The following is a 13,373-nucleotide window of genomic DNA, read 5'->3' as shown; positions in this document are numbered from 1 at the left end:
TGTGCGTTCCAAACCTTGGGTGCCTCGTGAGTGCTGCTAGCGCTTTACCCGGTCTCTCCCCTTCACAATAGCACCTAGCAGTCCAGTGTTTCCCTCTGAATTTTGCTTCCCTGGCTGCCTCTTCCTCATATTTAGTCAGCTTGCCCCTAAATTCCCTATGTATTCTGGTATCAGCCCCTTGTGCCATCTGTGTTTCCAAGCCCTTCAATTTGTGCTCTAACTTCTCTATAGTGCCCTGAATATCTCTCAGCACCCCAAAGCTCTTGGATATGCAGTAACCTCTGACCATGACCTTAAACGCCTCCCATATCTTCTCTACACTAGCTACAGAGCCTTGATTTTGGGGGAAAAACGCTGCAATCTCCTCACCCAGTTCCGTCTTAAAGACTATATCCAGCAAAGCCGTAGGTAGGAGACGCCATGGAGCTCTCCGTCCCCCACAGCCAGTCATGTTCAGTTGTACCAGCACCGGGCAATGATCCGAATATGTTCTGGACAGATGGACCACCGTCCCCAAATTCACACTCAAGCCCCGGGATATGAAACCGTAATCAAGGCGAGCCCCCATGTTAGAATGTGTTGTGAAATGTGTACCTGATTTCCGTAGGGGATGTGTAAAGCGCCAACTGTATCAGTCCGCCCTCCTCTATAATGCCACTCAGCACATCCCTGGCCTGTTTGTTATATTGCGGACTGCCATCTGATCTGTCCATACCCGGTACCAACGCTATGTTAAAATCTCCTCCCCATACAATATGCTTGGATCCGACACTGATCGCCTTCCCCCAGATTGTTGCAAAGAACCCCGTAGTGTCCACAATTAGAGCATAGCAATTTACAATCGTAATAGTGTCAGTACCAAGTCTGCCCCACAGCACTACATATCGACCGTCAGGGTCTAGCATGTCACCAAGCGTTTGAAATTGCACCGCTTTATTAATCAATATCGCTGTCCCTCTGGCATAGGAAGAGTATGAGGAGAACTTTCTAGTTGACGCCCATTTACTCGCAAATGTATGACTTGATCGCGGATGGATAAGTGTCTCTTGCAATAGTGCTATGTGCACATGGTGTCTGTCTAGGTATGCCAATACGTTTCTGCCCTTCCTAGCATCATTCAGACCACGTACATTCCAGGACATTACTGATATTTTCCCAATCCCATTACCATGCATCATTGTCAGTTGATATGTCATAACTGAGCGACAGTTGCAGGTAATCATGTTTCCGTCTCAGTCTACTCTCACTGTTCAAGAGATATGTACTTGTGCATGAATTCGTACCATAACATCCCAAACCCCCCCATCGCCCTCCCCCCTCCCACTGACATACCCCATCATGTCAGACAGTCCCCTCCATGTCTTTATCCCCTCCCCAAGCAGTCCTAAAGCAGTCTTATCCATTATCAAACCAGTAACACAATGCCGTTGGGCACTGTCTTCCTGCGATTTCATCCTTTCTTCCCCGCCCCCCCTCCCACTGCAGCATCCCCACCTTGCCAGCATTCATTACCACCCCCCCACCCTGCAAACCCATCAACAACAGTGTCATCATTCAGTTCAAAGTACGCAACTATGGGGAACACCCGCTGGGGAACAGCTCTAGTTGGTCACACAGCCACCTCTCCTACCCCAGCCCTACGACCTTGGGACCCTTCAGGCAATTTCAGGGAAGGGAGGGGGCCTGGAATACATTACCACCAGCGTTTCCTGATCCAGGCGTCTGAATAGACTGCAAATGTATCCAGTCCTCGGTACAATAGTCGATACCATGTCCAGTTAGTAATGTAACGCCACGGTGAGGCACCTCTCTGCCTTGGTAATGGGCCCTAGGATTCCTCATCAGTCTCTGGTGCGTGGGCTCGGTCCGCCTGACCACGACCTGCCAGGCCTCGCTGCGCTGTCTTCCCGGATCGCGGATAGTCTTCCACCTGCTGCAGATTAGTCAAGAACCGTTGCTTCCCTTGGTGGGTCACTCTGAGCCGGGCCGGGTATAGCAATGCATAGTCTATTTGTGCCGCCCTGAGTTTTTTCTTCACCGCTATGAATCTACGCCTCTCTTCCTGGACCATCGGGGTGAAGTTCGGATAGATGGAAAATGCCACTCCTTCATAACTCAGGTTTTGTTTAGTGCGAGCAGCCCGAAGTGCCACGTCTCGATCCCTATAATTCAGCAAACGAGCAATGATGGGTCTGGGAGGGGCCCCAGGTTTTGGAACGGGAGCTAGAGAGCGATGGGCTCGTTCAACTATGAATTGGGTGGAAAAGGCGTCAGTTCCAATAGCAGATAAAAGCAGTTTTTCAATATATACTTCCATCCGACCAGTATTTGTGGACTCTGGCACACCTGTGACGCGTATATTATTGCGCCTGCTGCGAGCTTTTAACTCCTCGTTTTTGGCTGCTATGACACTCAGCAAGTTATCCATTCCCCCGCCGTGACTTCATCATTAGCAGAAATACGCCGCTCTGTTTCCCCAATGCGTTCTTCATGTTGATCCATTTTGTGGACTATGGCATCCATCCGGGATGACATTTTGTCCACCTTATCCACCACCGTAGCAAACCCTTGCGTGATTTCCTGTAGGAGCTGTTGATTATGCGAACCAGTGGTTGGTGGGCCATCCGCCGCTTGATCATCCCTGCGTGGCGATGTAGTGGCTTGACTGGAGTTCGGGCCTTTTTTTTGCATTATCAAATGTAAGTTTCGGTTGGCGAGAATCAGGTCGCACCATGACTGCGTACCACTGTGCCCAGCAGAATCCAGACTCGTCCTATCCCGCTGCAATGGTCGTCGCAGGGTTATGCCGCAAAGCTTTACTGGGCTATCCGAGGATGTCAGGATAAGGCGCCGTGGTTCTCTATGTACTTGGTCTGGTAGTTAGTGTCTAGGCCGAAGCAGAAGTGGATTTCCTTAAATATGCCCTGCCCCCCACACTGCCGCTGCTACGGCCCTCCTAGGTGCAGGTCCTCCCGTTTCAGTAATCGCCATAGACGACCTCCCAGCCTCAGCTCTCCATCCAGTCAGGGGGCACTAGTCCGGGGGGGGGGGGGGGGGGCTCAGCAAATTGCACGTATACCCGTGTCAGTCATAGGCACTTCAGATCTCCGCAGCCTGCTTATGCAGCACAGGATGTCCAGCCTCCCCCAGGCCTAAGCAATATGGGTACCTATCAGTCAGCGCGATGATCCGCCATGCCAATGGGCTCCTGGGTTTGTAAATCGAAGTTCCACTGCCTGTCAATGGGACTAAGCCAGGCACACGTCACCACCTTCGCGCTGTCCAGGCTCGGTCCGAGGCACCCTTTGTGTCCCCCTAATCTGTAGCGATCGGAGGTCAGCCTCACAGCAGTCCCGGCACCTGTGAGATCCGTTAGCGCCTTCACTCCGTGTGCACTGTTATTTTGATTTGTGACCCCCCCCTCCCCCCCCCCCCCCGAGGCCCGTCCTGCCACACTGCCTGCCAACGCTACCTGCGCTGCCTCGTATATGTCCTCATCAACCTTAGCCGACTTCACAGCACAGGGCAGTGGACGCAGCCCTCTGTGCACCTCCGGTTGTACAGCGCGTGGACGGGTACAGTAATGGCCGCACTCCAGTCCCGGCGTTCAACGTCGCTGCGGGTCTGTCTCACCTCTGACTGGCCTCGATGTGCCGTGCCCGCTCTGACTGAGGGTTGGTATTACTGTGACCTTCAGTTTCATGTATTTTGCCACCGATCCAGCTGGTGTGTTAGGATAATTGCCGGATCATCCAGGCTACAGGAGCCTCACCCTCAGGCGGCCATTCTGTAGTGCGCCCTCTAGCACCTCCCATTTTATATACTATAGTTGTCTAAAAAACGCCTTGACTATTGCTGAGAGAATATACCCATATATACACATGTACTGCTCTTGATTACTGTATAAAGCTTTGGATGTGATGAACATGTATAAACTCTGTATGTTTGTTTTCTTGTTCGGTATTGACAAAATAATAAACAGAATTAAAAAAAAAATTAAAAAAAAAAAAAAAAAAAAAAAAAAAAGAAGAGCTCACAAAATCCAGACCAACCCACAGGTCACTGAGGGGGAGAAGGAGGAGGACGGAGCCCCGCCAAGAACCTCTGAATGGCAGAGGGTGCCATCAAAAGGAAGATCCACCAGTCGCTCCCGCACATTCTCCAGGGACACACTGTCCAGAAGCCAAGCATGGCGGCGAAGGGCAACTGAAGTAGCCATGGCACGACCCAGCACCTCTGAGATATGCGGAGCAAAGAATGAACGCCACCAACTCCTGGCCATCTAGCGCATGGTGTTGCTGGTCAACCCCAGCACCCTCCTGCGAAGTTGCAGATCCTAGGGACTCCGCCGACTCCCACAAGCAAGACGTGGCCCTAGCCAGCACACATAAGGTGTTAAGGGCCCACAGAGCCGCTCCGGTCGAGGCATATATATTGCGGCCCCAAGAGTCCAGCCAGCGGGCTTCCCGGGAAGGTGGATCCAACAGTGACGGCAGGGAAGGAAAAGAGGTCCGCAAGAGGGGGTCACTGGTAGAGGGGTGAAGGGAAAGAAGGTGCCGGTACAGAAGGTGTTGGGACACGGGATCCCCCGTGGCGGGAAGCCCCCGTCAGCGAAGAATGGAGCGAACCTTCAAAGGGGAGCAGAAGCTCCCTCCTCCTAGAGCCCTAGTGAAGAACCTCCAAAAGATGGTCCGCATGGAAAAGGGCAGCCGGATCTCCCATGCACAAAATTTCCAAAGCCGTGGAAATCGCGCGAGCGAAGGCCGCACCCGCCTCCGTAGGGCCCGCGGGGGAAAAAGCAGCACCTCCATGGGCAACAGCTGTAAGCTAAGGCGGCCGTCTCCGAAGCCAACCAGAGTGGGCAAGGGCCAGGCCCGAAAAGGAAAAAGAGGCGCCGAAGAGTGGGGGACTTGTGGTTCCTCCAGCGAACACCACCGCAATGGCACAGATCAGTCTTAGACGACGCCGGGGAAAAAGCCACGACGCTGCGGCCTGTCTCCAGTAAGGAGGACACCAGCAGGCACCCAACCTCTGGGGAAGACTGGACGTCTGAGGACGAATCCACCACCTGACGCCTGTCCGGCTCGGTAGAGTCCGCGACCTGGAGCAGGGCGTCATCGTCATCCAACACCACAGGAGATGGACAGGCCTCTGTTCCGTCACACGGCGCCAGGGGCTGGACTGGAGCAGAGGTGGTCAAGGTCCGGCGCCGGAACGGCCCTGACTCGACCTCCAATGAGGCAGCCACCTGCGTGGAAGAACGAGAAGCACCTGGAGAGCAACAAGGAGTCCCCGAACAGCCTCGACCCATGGGGGGGACAAGAGCGGTCCGCTGACCCCCACGGCAGCGCCACGGCAGACTCTACCTCCGACGAGGCAGCCGCCTGCACGGAGGGACAAGAGTGACCAAGGGACCGACAAGGAGCCCCCGCCAGCCTCGCCCCAAAAGGGGACGAGAGGAAAAAGAGGCGCAGAAGCGTGGGGGGCTTGTGGTTCCTCCAGCGAACACCACGACAAAGGCACAGATCAGTCTTAGACGACGCCGGGGAAAAAGCCACAACGCTGCGGCCTGTCTCCAGTGAGGAGGACACCAGCAGGCACCCAACCTCTGGGGAAGACGGGACGTCTGAGGACGAATTCAGCACCGGACGCCTGTCTGGCTCGTTAGAGTCCGCAACCTGGAGCAGGGAGTCATCGTCATCCAACACCACAGGAGATGGACAGGCCTCTGTCCCGTCACACGGCGCCAGGGGCTGGACTGGAGCCGAGGTGGTCAAGGTCTGGCGCCGGAACTGCTCCGACTCGACCTCCAATGAAGCAGCCACCTGCATGGAAGAAAGAGAAGCACCTGGAGAGCGACAAGGAGTCCCAGAACAGCCTCGACCCATGGGGGGACAAGAGAGGTCCGCTGACCCACATGGCGGCGCCAAGGCAGACTCTACCTCCGACGAAGCAGCCGCCTGCACGGAGGGACAAGCGACCCGGGGACCGACAAGGAGCCCCCCGCTAGCCTCCCCCCAAAAGGAGACGAGAGGGGCTCGCCGACCCCTGTGGAGCCACCAAGGCCGACTCTACCTCAGACGAGGCAGCCGCCTGCGTGGAGGGACGAGAAGGGCCCATGGAGGGACGAGGGGTCCCCCTCCAGCCTCGACCCAGGCCTCTACCGGCGCCAAAGTGGCATCATCTCGTCCTCAGACAGAACCTGTCGAAAGGGCTGAGTGGGCCTCGGGGATGCGACCTGAGCCCCGGCGACCTCAAGCGACACCACAGGGACTCCCGCAGGAGTTTGCGGCAAAATAGAGGAGCCGTGGTCCGAAGGAGGGATCCCTGAAGGGCCGCACCCCAACTGCACCACATCCTCCAAACCTGGAGCCGAACCAGTCTGTACCGGGGCCGAAGCCTCCAGCGATGCTGCGGAGGGCCCCGCATGGCACAAGGGATTCGCCGACATCCCAGGAGGTGAAGGAGAAGCCAGCGAGGCCTGCAAAGCCACCGCATATGTCCATTTGGGCTCTCAACGCCCCCTCACCGGGGAACGGTGGATAGGGGGACGATACGTGGGCCACATCACCCACGGAGAGCCCACGCCCCAAACAGGCCTGAAACCAGCCCTCGGGGCCAAACTGCAACACTTACCCACAGGAGATGGGTGAGAACGACGGCATCTGGCATTCCCCCTGCGACTTCGGCTTCAACCGTTGACACGCCTTGCAGTCCGTGGAGCTGTGTTTCTCCTCCAAGCACCACATGCAAATGAGGTGAGGGTTCGTCACCGACGTCAAGCGTCCACAAGAAAACACGTTTTGAAGCACGAAGGCATCCGCATACTGTTCCTACAATACACAAAAGATCAAAGGGGGGCCTAACCAGCCCAGAGCAAGAACCGGATCCGCGTTGCACAAAGAAAAGGAAGAAACTGACGTAGGCGAGCTGGGGTAGGACTAATGTGACCTCGCCGACGTCACGTACGCAGGCGACGCCTGCGCAGAGCCGCGTGATGCCGTCCCCCCGGCTCGCAGGGATGCTGGGCAACAAATTTCCGGATCCAGTCTCACGCCTGGGGACACTTCTACGTTAAGGAATCTGCGGCTAGTAGCCTCTATCACATAAAACTATGTAATTACCTACCTGACTAGTTCCTTAAACTCCAAGAGAAATGGCAGGCAGACATAGGACCCATTGATGATGAGGACTGGCAGTCAGCACGAATGTTCCCTAGAGAAGCAGCCATCACCCTTCGTTTTAGACTAGTACAACTTAAAATCTTACACAGATCTTACTTGACCGGAGTTACCCTGGTAAAAACAGGCTCCAGACCAGCGGTGCCTCAGGGGCTGCCAGCAAGATGCAACCTTTTATCACACAATCTGGGACTGCCCAGTGGTGCGACCAATATGGGAGGGGGCCACGACTCGCATCCAAAATGCCTTGGGTAAAGAGATAACCCTTACACCGCGATTAGGTCTTCTCAACATATGGGAGACAACTGACCTCACGGAGGTAGAACAACTGACCACATTGAGCTACACTTTAGCCAAACGTGAGATTGCGAAGGGATGGGGATGGCGGGCAAGCCTTCTTTCCTGCTGGGCATGAGAGAGTTTGATAAATGTATGATTGCAGAAAAGGAGGTATTTAAATCGAGAGGGTGGCCGAAGAAGTGGGACAGAAAATGGGGCAAATAGAATGCATACCATGGCCACCTGTGTATATCCCCCAAGGTAGAAATGGAAATGCAGTACACTGGAGTGAGAGACAGACAGACATTCCATGACTGTGACCATGTTACCCTCTATTCTGGCGACTAATCATTGTACAAATACTCAGAATGTTGAATGGAAGATGTATGTGACCTTTGATATTGTGAAATTAATAAACATATTTACAAAAAAAAAAGTCTGGCGAAACTTTTTTATAAGCAGACCTTGTTTCCTTGTACAGTGAATTTGAAAAGGCTTCAAAAACAGTCGCAAATGGGAGCACAGCCCGGATTAGCATACAAATTCACAGAAAGAAACTGACGTCTGTGTGTAAGGGTGGCGCTTATATGTGTTTCCGCTCTGTCCCTTCAGGGGCAGAATGAAGCCAATGCAGAGAAGTCCGGCACCACCTAGTGGCGCACAGGGGCTACGCTGAGAAATCTTCCAGATCAATCTATTAAAAATATCCATCAGAAACAACAAGTTTATATCAACTCAGAAGTCATAGTTATAGGAATATTTCACCACAAGAATTTATTACAGGTAACAAATGTTCAAGATACTGTAAAAGTTTTAAAATTCCTACACTGGCTACATCCAAGTTATTTAACGAATAACAGTCCTGTCCACAACTAAGTATCAAATCTTACTACACGATTACCTTGTTGTCAAAGTTGAACCTGCTTAAGTCTCTTGATTCTGTTGCTCTTCGGTCTCCGTGTGTGAGAGCCCCCTGAGGATTGAAGTACAAAGTCAAACATCACAAATCAAAACCTGTCTGAAACAGATTAGTTAAGACTTTTTACAACAGCTGCCTTTGCAGAATGAAGGAATCAATATGAAGACTACAACATTTGAAATACTCTGCTAAATTCCCTAGTCTTCATTTGTTTATCAATTACAGTCTGAAAACATTTGATATCTGACAGGTTATGTACAAAAGCAACAATGGAGAACATGAGAAAACTGAACTCTTTGGATTTACTTACCTTGAACTAATGAAGTATCCAAATAAAAGTGGACAGCTAATTAATTGGGATTAATAAGGACTGAATGTTCCAATACATTTTGTAGGAAAGTGAATTATTATTTGGTGTAGACAAGTACCCCTCCTCAAATGATAAGGTAACCTGCTAGATGTCACACAAATTGAATAAAATTAACCTGTGCTCCATCCGCAGTAACATCACACAAAGCAGTTAGGCTTAAATCGAAGGCTATTTTTAAAGTTTTTAATCAGAACATACGCAGCAGAAAAAGACACAAAACAATAAAATTCCACAACCAACTTCAAAATAAAGTGAATAAATATTAGGGTAAAATAACAATCCAAATGTTTGAAGACTGGAGTTAAAATACCACAAAACAGTGCAGGAGACGAGGTCTGGCCACATAGGAAGACTGCCGCCTGAACGTGTAGATCCGCTGCGAGACGGACCCTTCACGACAGGCGGCACACTTCACTCCTCAGCCAGGGGACCATCTTTATCACTGACATGGCATCGTATTACAGCGCTTCTCCTTGTGGCTGAATTCCGGGCTTAAATAACCATTTTTAGGGTCGATTCCGACAGGAAACATTCTTCGCTCTGGCAAGCGTCACTTGGGCCTGTCATTGCGACAAAGCCTCGGATCTCGCTCAACTGGAGACCCCCCCCCCCCCCCGAACTCCCTAAATGCGCGTGCACATCACCAAATCGCCGTCTGTTCCCTCAGCCGCACTCCTCCCACTCCTTTGAAGTGAAGCTTAGCTTCACTTCAAAGGTATCCGCTCCCCCCCGCCCCCTCCTTCACACGTCTCACGGCCGGAGGCCGGTTCGTATTTCTCCTCCCTCGCCTCCCTCCCTCAGCACTGACGACGCGAAAGATTTACCTCCATAAATCTTAGCTTGGTCGGGTCCGTTTTGTTTTTTGCTTTATTTGTTCTTTGCCATTCTTGTTATTGTGTTCAGGTCCTCCGAAAACCCTCATCTCCTTCCTCTCAGCTGTCAGAAAACAGTGGTCAACGCACTTAGTTTATCACGTGGCCTGGACTATGGTAACTCTTTACTTGGGTGCTCTTCCTTATGTTGTAAAACAGTTTCAAATTGCGCAGAGCACAACAGCCTTTCTGCTTAAACTTCCTTGTTATTCTCCAGCATCTGCACGTCTTTTCTTGCTTACATTGGCTTCCGCTTTAGCTGCTGTATGTATTTAAAGGCCTCTGATTCTCTCATCGAGATTTCTATGGCACTAGACCGAATTACATTCCAGACAAACTTCAGATCTACTCTTCCGTGTGCATTATTACGCTTACCTGCTGAGAATTTTCATCTATTCTTTGAAATTCTCAGGACTAGAGTAAGAGGTCGTGACTAATTCTTCTTGGACCCCCAAATTATGGAATGAACTCCCTTCTGTTCTTCACGAGGAAAGTAGTTTATCAGTGTTCTGATACAACCTGAAAGCCCATCTGTTTCCATAGGGCAGCAAACTATGATTTCTGTTCTCTCTTCTCCATTTTTGTTTTCTCTTCGTGCCAGAACACCCTTCTGGGTAATTCGCTTAATACAACTTCTCAATCAATCTTTAGTTTTTCTGTAGTCTATTTTCGTGTATTTCATGCTTAAATTGTAAAATAAGGCTTATTGGAGTGGTAGTGAAAATGTGCAAATACTTTTTATAAATCTGATTTAAATCTGAGTCAAGGTGAGTGTAGAAAGTGTGACAGGTTGTCAGACCTGAACAGGGAGCGAAAAGCAGCCCTGCAAAATGTTTTATGTCAACCACATAAACCACCAAACGAGTGAGTTCAGCAGGAAACTTTAACTCTACCCATAAAGATTTTTGAAGGTTCTTAACTCAAGAACATATGTATATATATTGTTTTAATGGGAAAATCCTTTTACTGTACATGTTTCTCAACTATATTGGTTTAAAAAGAATTTTTAAATCACCACATCCACCACCACTTCACCACCGCCACATCCACCACCGCATCCACCACCACATGCACCACCACCACATCCACCACCGCCACATCCACCACCGCCACATCCACCACCACCACCACATCCACCACCGCTACATCCACCACCACCGCATCCACCACCGCATCCACCACCACATCCACCACCACATCCACCACCACCACATCCACCACCACCACATCCACCACCACCACATCCACCACCACCACATCCACCACCACATCCACCACCACCGCATCCACCACCACCGCATCCACCACCACCGCATCCACCACCACCGCATCCACCACCACCGCATCCACCACCACCGCATCCACCACCACCGCATCCACCACCACCGCATCCACCACCACCGCATCCACCACCACCGCATCCACCACCACCGCATCCACCACCTCATCCACCACCACCGCATCCACCACCACCACACCCACCACCACATCCACTACAACCACCACCCCATCCACCACCACCGCATCCACCACCGCCACATCCACCACCACATCCACCACCACCACATCCACCACCACCACCACATCCACCACCACCACTACATCCACCACCACCACCACATCCACCACCGCTACATCCACCACCACCGCATCCACCACCACATCCACCACCACCACATCCACCACCACCACATCCACCACCACCACCACCACATCCACCACCACCACATCCACCACCACCACATCCACCACCACCGCATCCACCACCACCGCATCCACCACCACCGCATCCACCACCACCGCATCCACCACCACCGCACCCACCACCACCGCATCCACCACCACCGCATCCACCACCACCACACCCACCACCACATCCACTACAACCACCACCCCATCCACCACCACCGCATCCACCACCGCCACATCCACCACCACCACATCCACCACCACCACATCCACCACCACCACCACATCCACCACCACCACTACATCCACCACCACCACCACATCCACCACCGCTACATCCACCACCACCGCATCCACCACCACATCCACCACCACCACATCCACCACCACCACATCCACCACCACCACCACCACATCCACCACCACCACATCCACCACCACCACATCCACCACCACCACATCCACCACCACATCCACCACCACCGCATCCACCACCACCGCATCCACCACCACCGCATCCACCACCACCGCATCCACCACCACCGCACCCACCACCACCGCATCCACCACCACCGCATCCACCACCACCGCATCCACCACCACCACACCCACCACCACTACAACCACCACCCCATCCACCACCACCGCATCCACCACCACCACCCCATCCACCACCACCGCATCCACCATCACCACTGCATCCAACACATCCACCGCATCCACCACCACCACATCCACCGCATCCACCATCACCACCACATCCACTACAACCACCACCCCATCCACCACCACCGCCTCCACCACCACCGCATCCACCACCACCGCATCCACCACCACCACATCCACCATCACACCCACATCCGCCACATCCACCACCGCCACATCCACCACCGCCACATCCACCACCGCCACATCCACCACCGCCACATCCACCACCGCCACATCCACCACCGCCACATCCACCACCGCCACATCCACCACCGCCACATCCACCACCGCCACATCCACCACCGTCACATCCACCACCGTCACATCCACCACCGTCACATCCACCACCACATCCACCACCACCACATCCACAACCACATCCACAACCACATCCACAACCACATCCACAACCACATCCACCACCACATCCGCCACCGCATCCACCACCACCACATCCACCACCACCACATCCACCACCACCACCGCATCCACCACCACCGCATCCACCACCACCGCATCCACCACCACCACATCCACCACCACCACATCCACCACCACCACATCCACCACCACCACATCCACCACCACATCCACGCCGCATCCACCACCGCATCCACCACCACCACATCCACCACCACCACATCCACCACATCACCACCACATCCACCACCACCACATCCACCACATCACCACCACATCCACCATCACCACCACATCCACCACCCCCACCACCACCACATCCACCATCACCTCCACATCCACCATGACATCCACCGCCACATCCACCACCACATCCACCACCACCGCATCTACCACCACCACATGCACCACCACCACCACACCCACCACCACATGCACCACCACCACACCCACCACCACTACATCCACCACCACTACATCCACCACCACCGCATCCACCACCACCGCATCCACCACCACATCCACCACCACATCCACCATCACCATCACATCCACCACCACCACCACACCCACCGCATCCACCACCACATCCACCACCTCATCCACCACCTCATCCACCACCTCATCCACCACCTCATCCACCACCTCATCCACCACCTCATCCACCACCACCACATCCACCACCACCGCATCCACCACCACCACCACATCCACCACCACCGCATCCACCACCACCACCACCACCACATCCACTACAACCACCACCACATCCACTACAACCACCACCCCATCCACCACCACAGCATCCACCACCACCACCGCATCCACCACATCCACCGCATCCACCACCACCACCACATCCACTGCCACATCCACCATCACCACCACATCCACCACCCCATCCACCACCACCGCATCCACCACCACCACCACCA

At 53.3% G+C, this 13,373-nt stretch overlaps 1 protein-coding gene across 1 annotated transcript in view; it reads right to left on the bottom strand.

Annotated features, from left to right (window-relative positions):
* SBNO1 (strawberry notch homolog 1) overlaps positions 1 to 13,373 on the bottom strand; it is a 946,695-nt gene that overhangs the window by 280,618 nt on the left and 652,704 nt on the right. The window contains exon 18 of the mRNA XM_086942451.1: positions 8,362 to 8,433. Within this exon, the coding sequence (XP_086798577.1) occupies positions 8,362 to 8,433 (72 nt within the window). The remainder of the gene's footprint in view (positions 1 to 8,361; positions 8,434 to 13,373) is intronic.

Source organism: Lissotriton vulgaris, chromosome 11 (genome assembly GCF_964263255.1).
Source record: "Lissotriton vulgaris chromosome 11, aLisVul1.2, whole genome shotgun sequence".
Classification (NCBI taxonomy): domain Eukaryota; kingdom Metazoa; phylum Chordata; class Amphibia; order Caudata; family Salamandridae; genus Lissotriton; species Lissotriton vulgaris.
The sequence above is the reverse complement of the archived record's forward strand: the minus strand, read 5'-3'. Positions and strand labels throughout refer to the sequence as shown.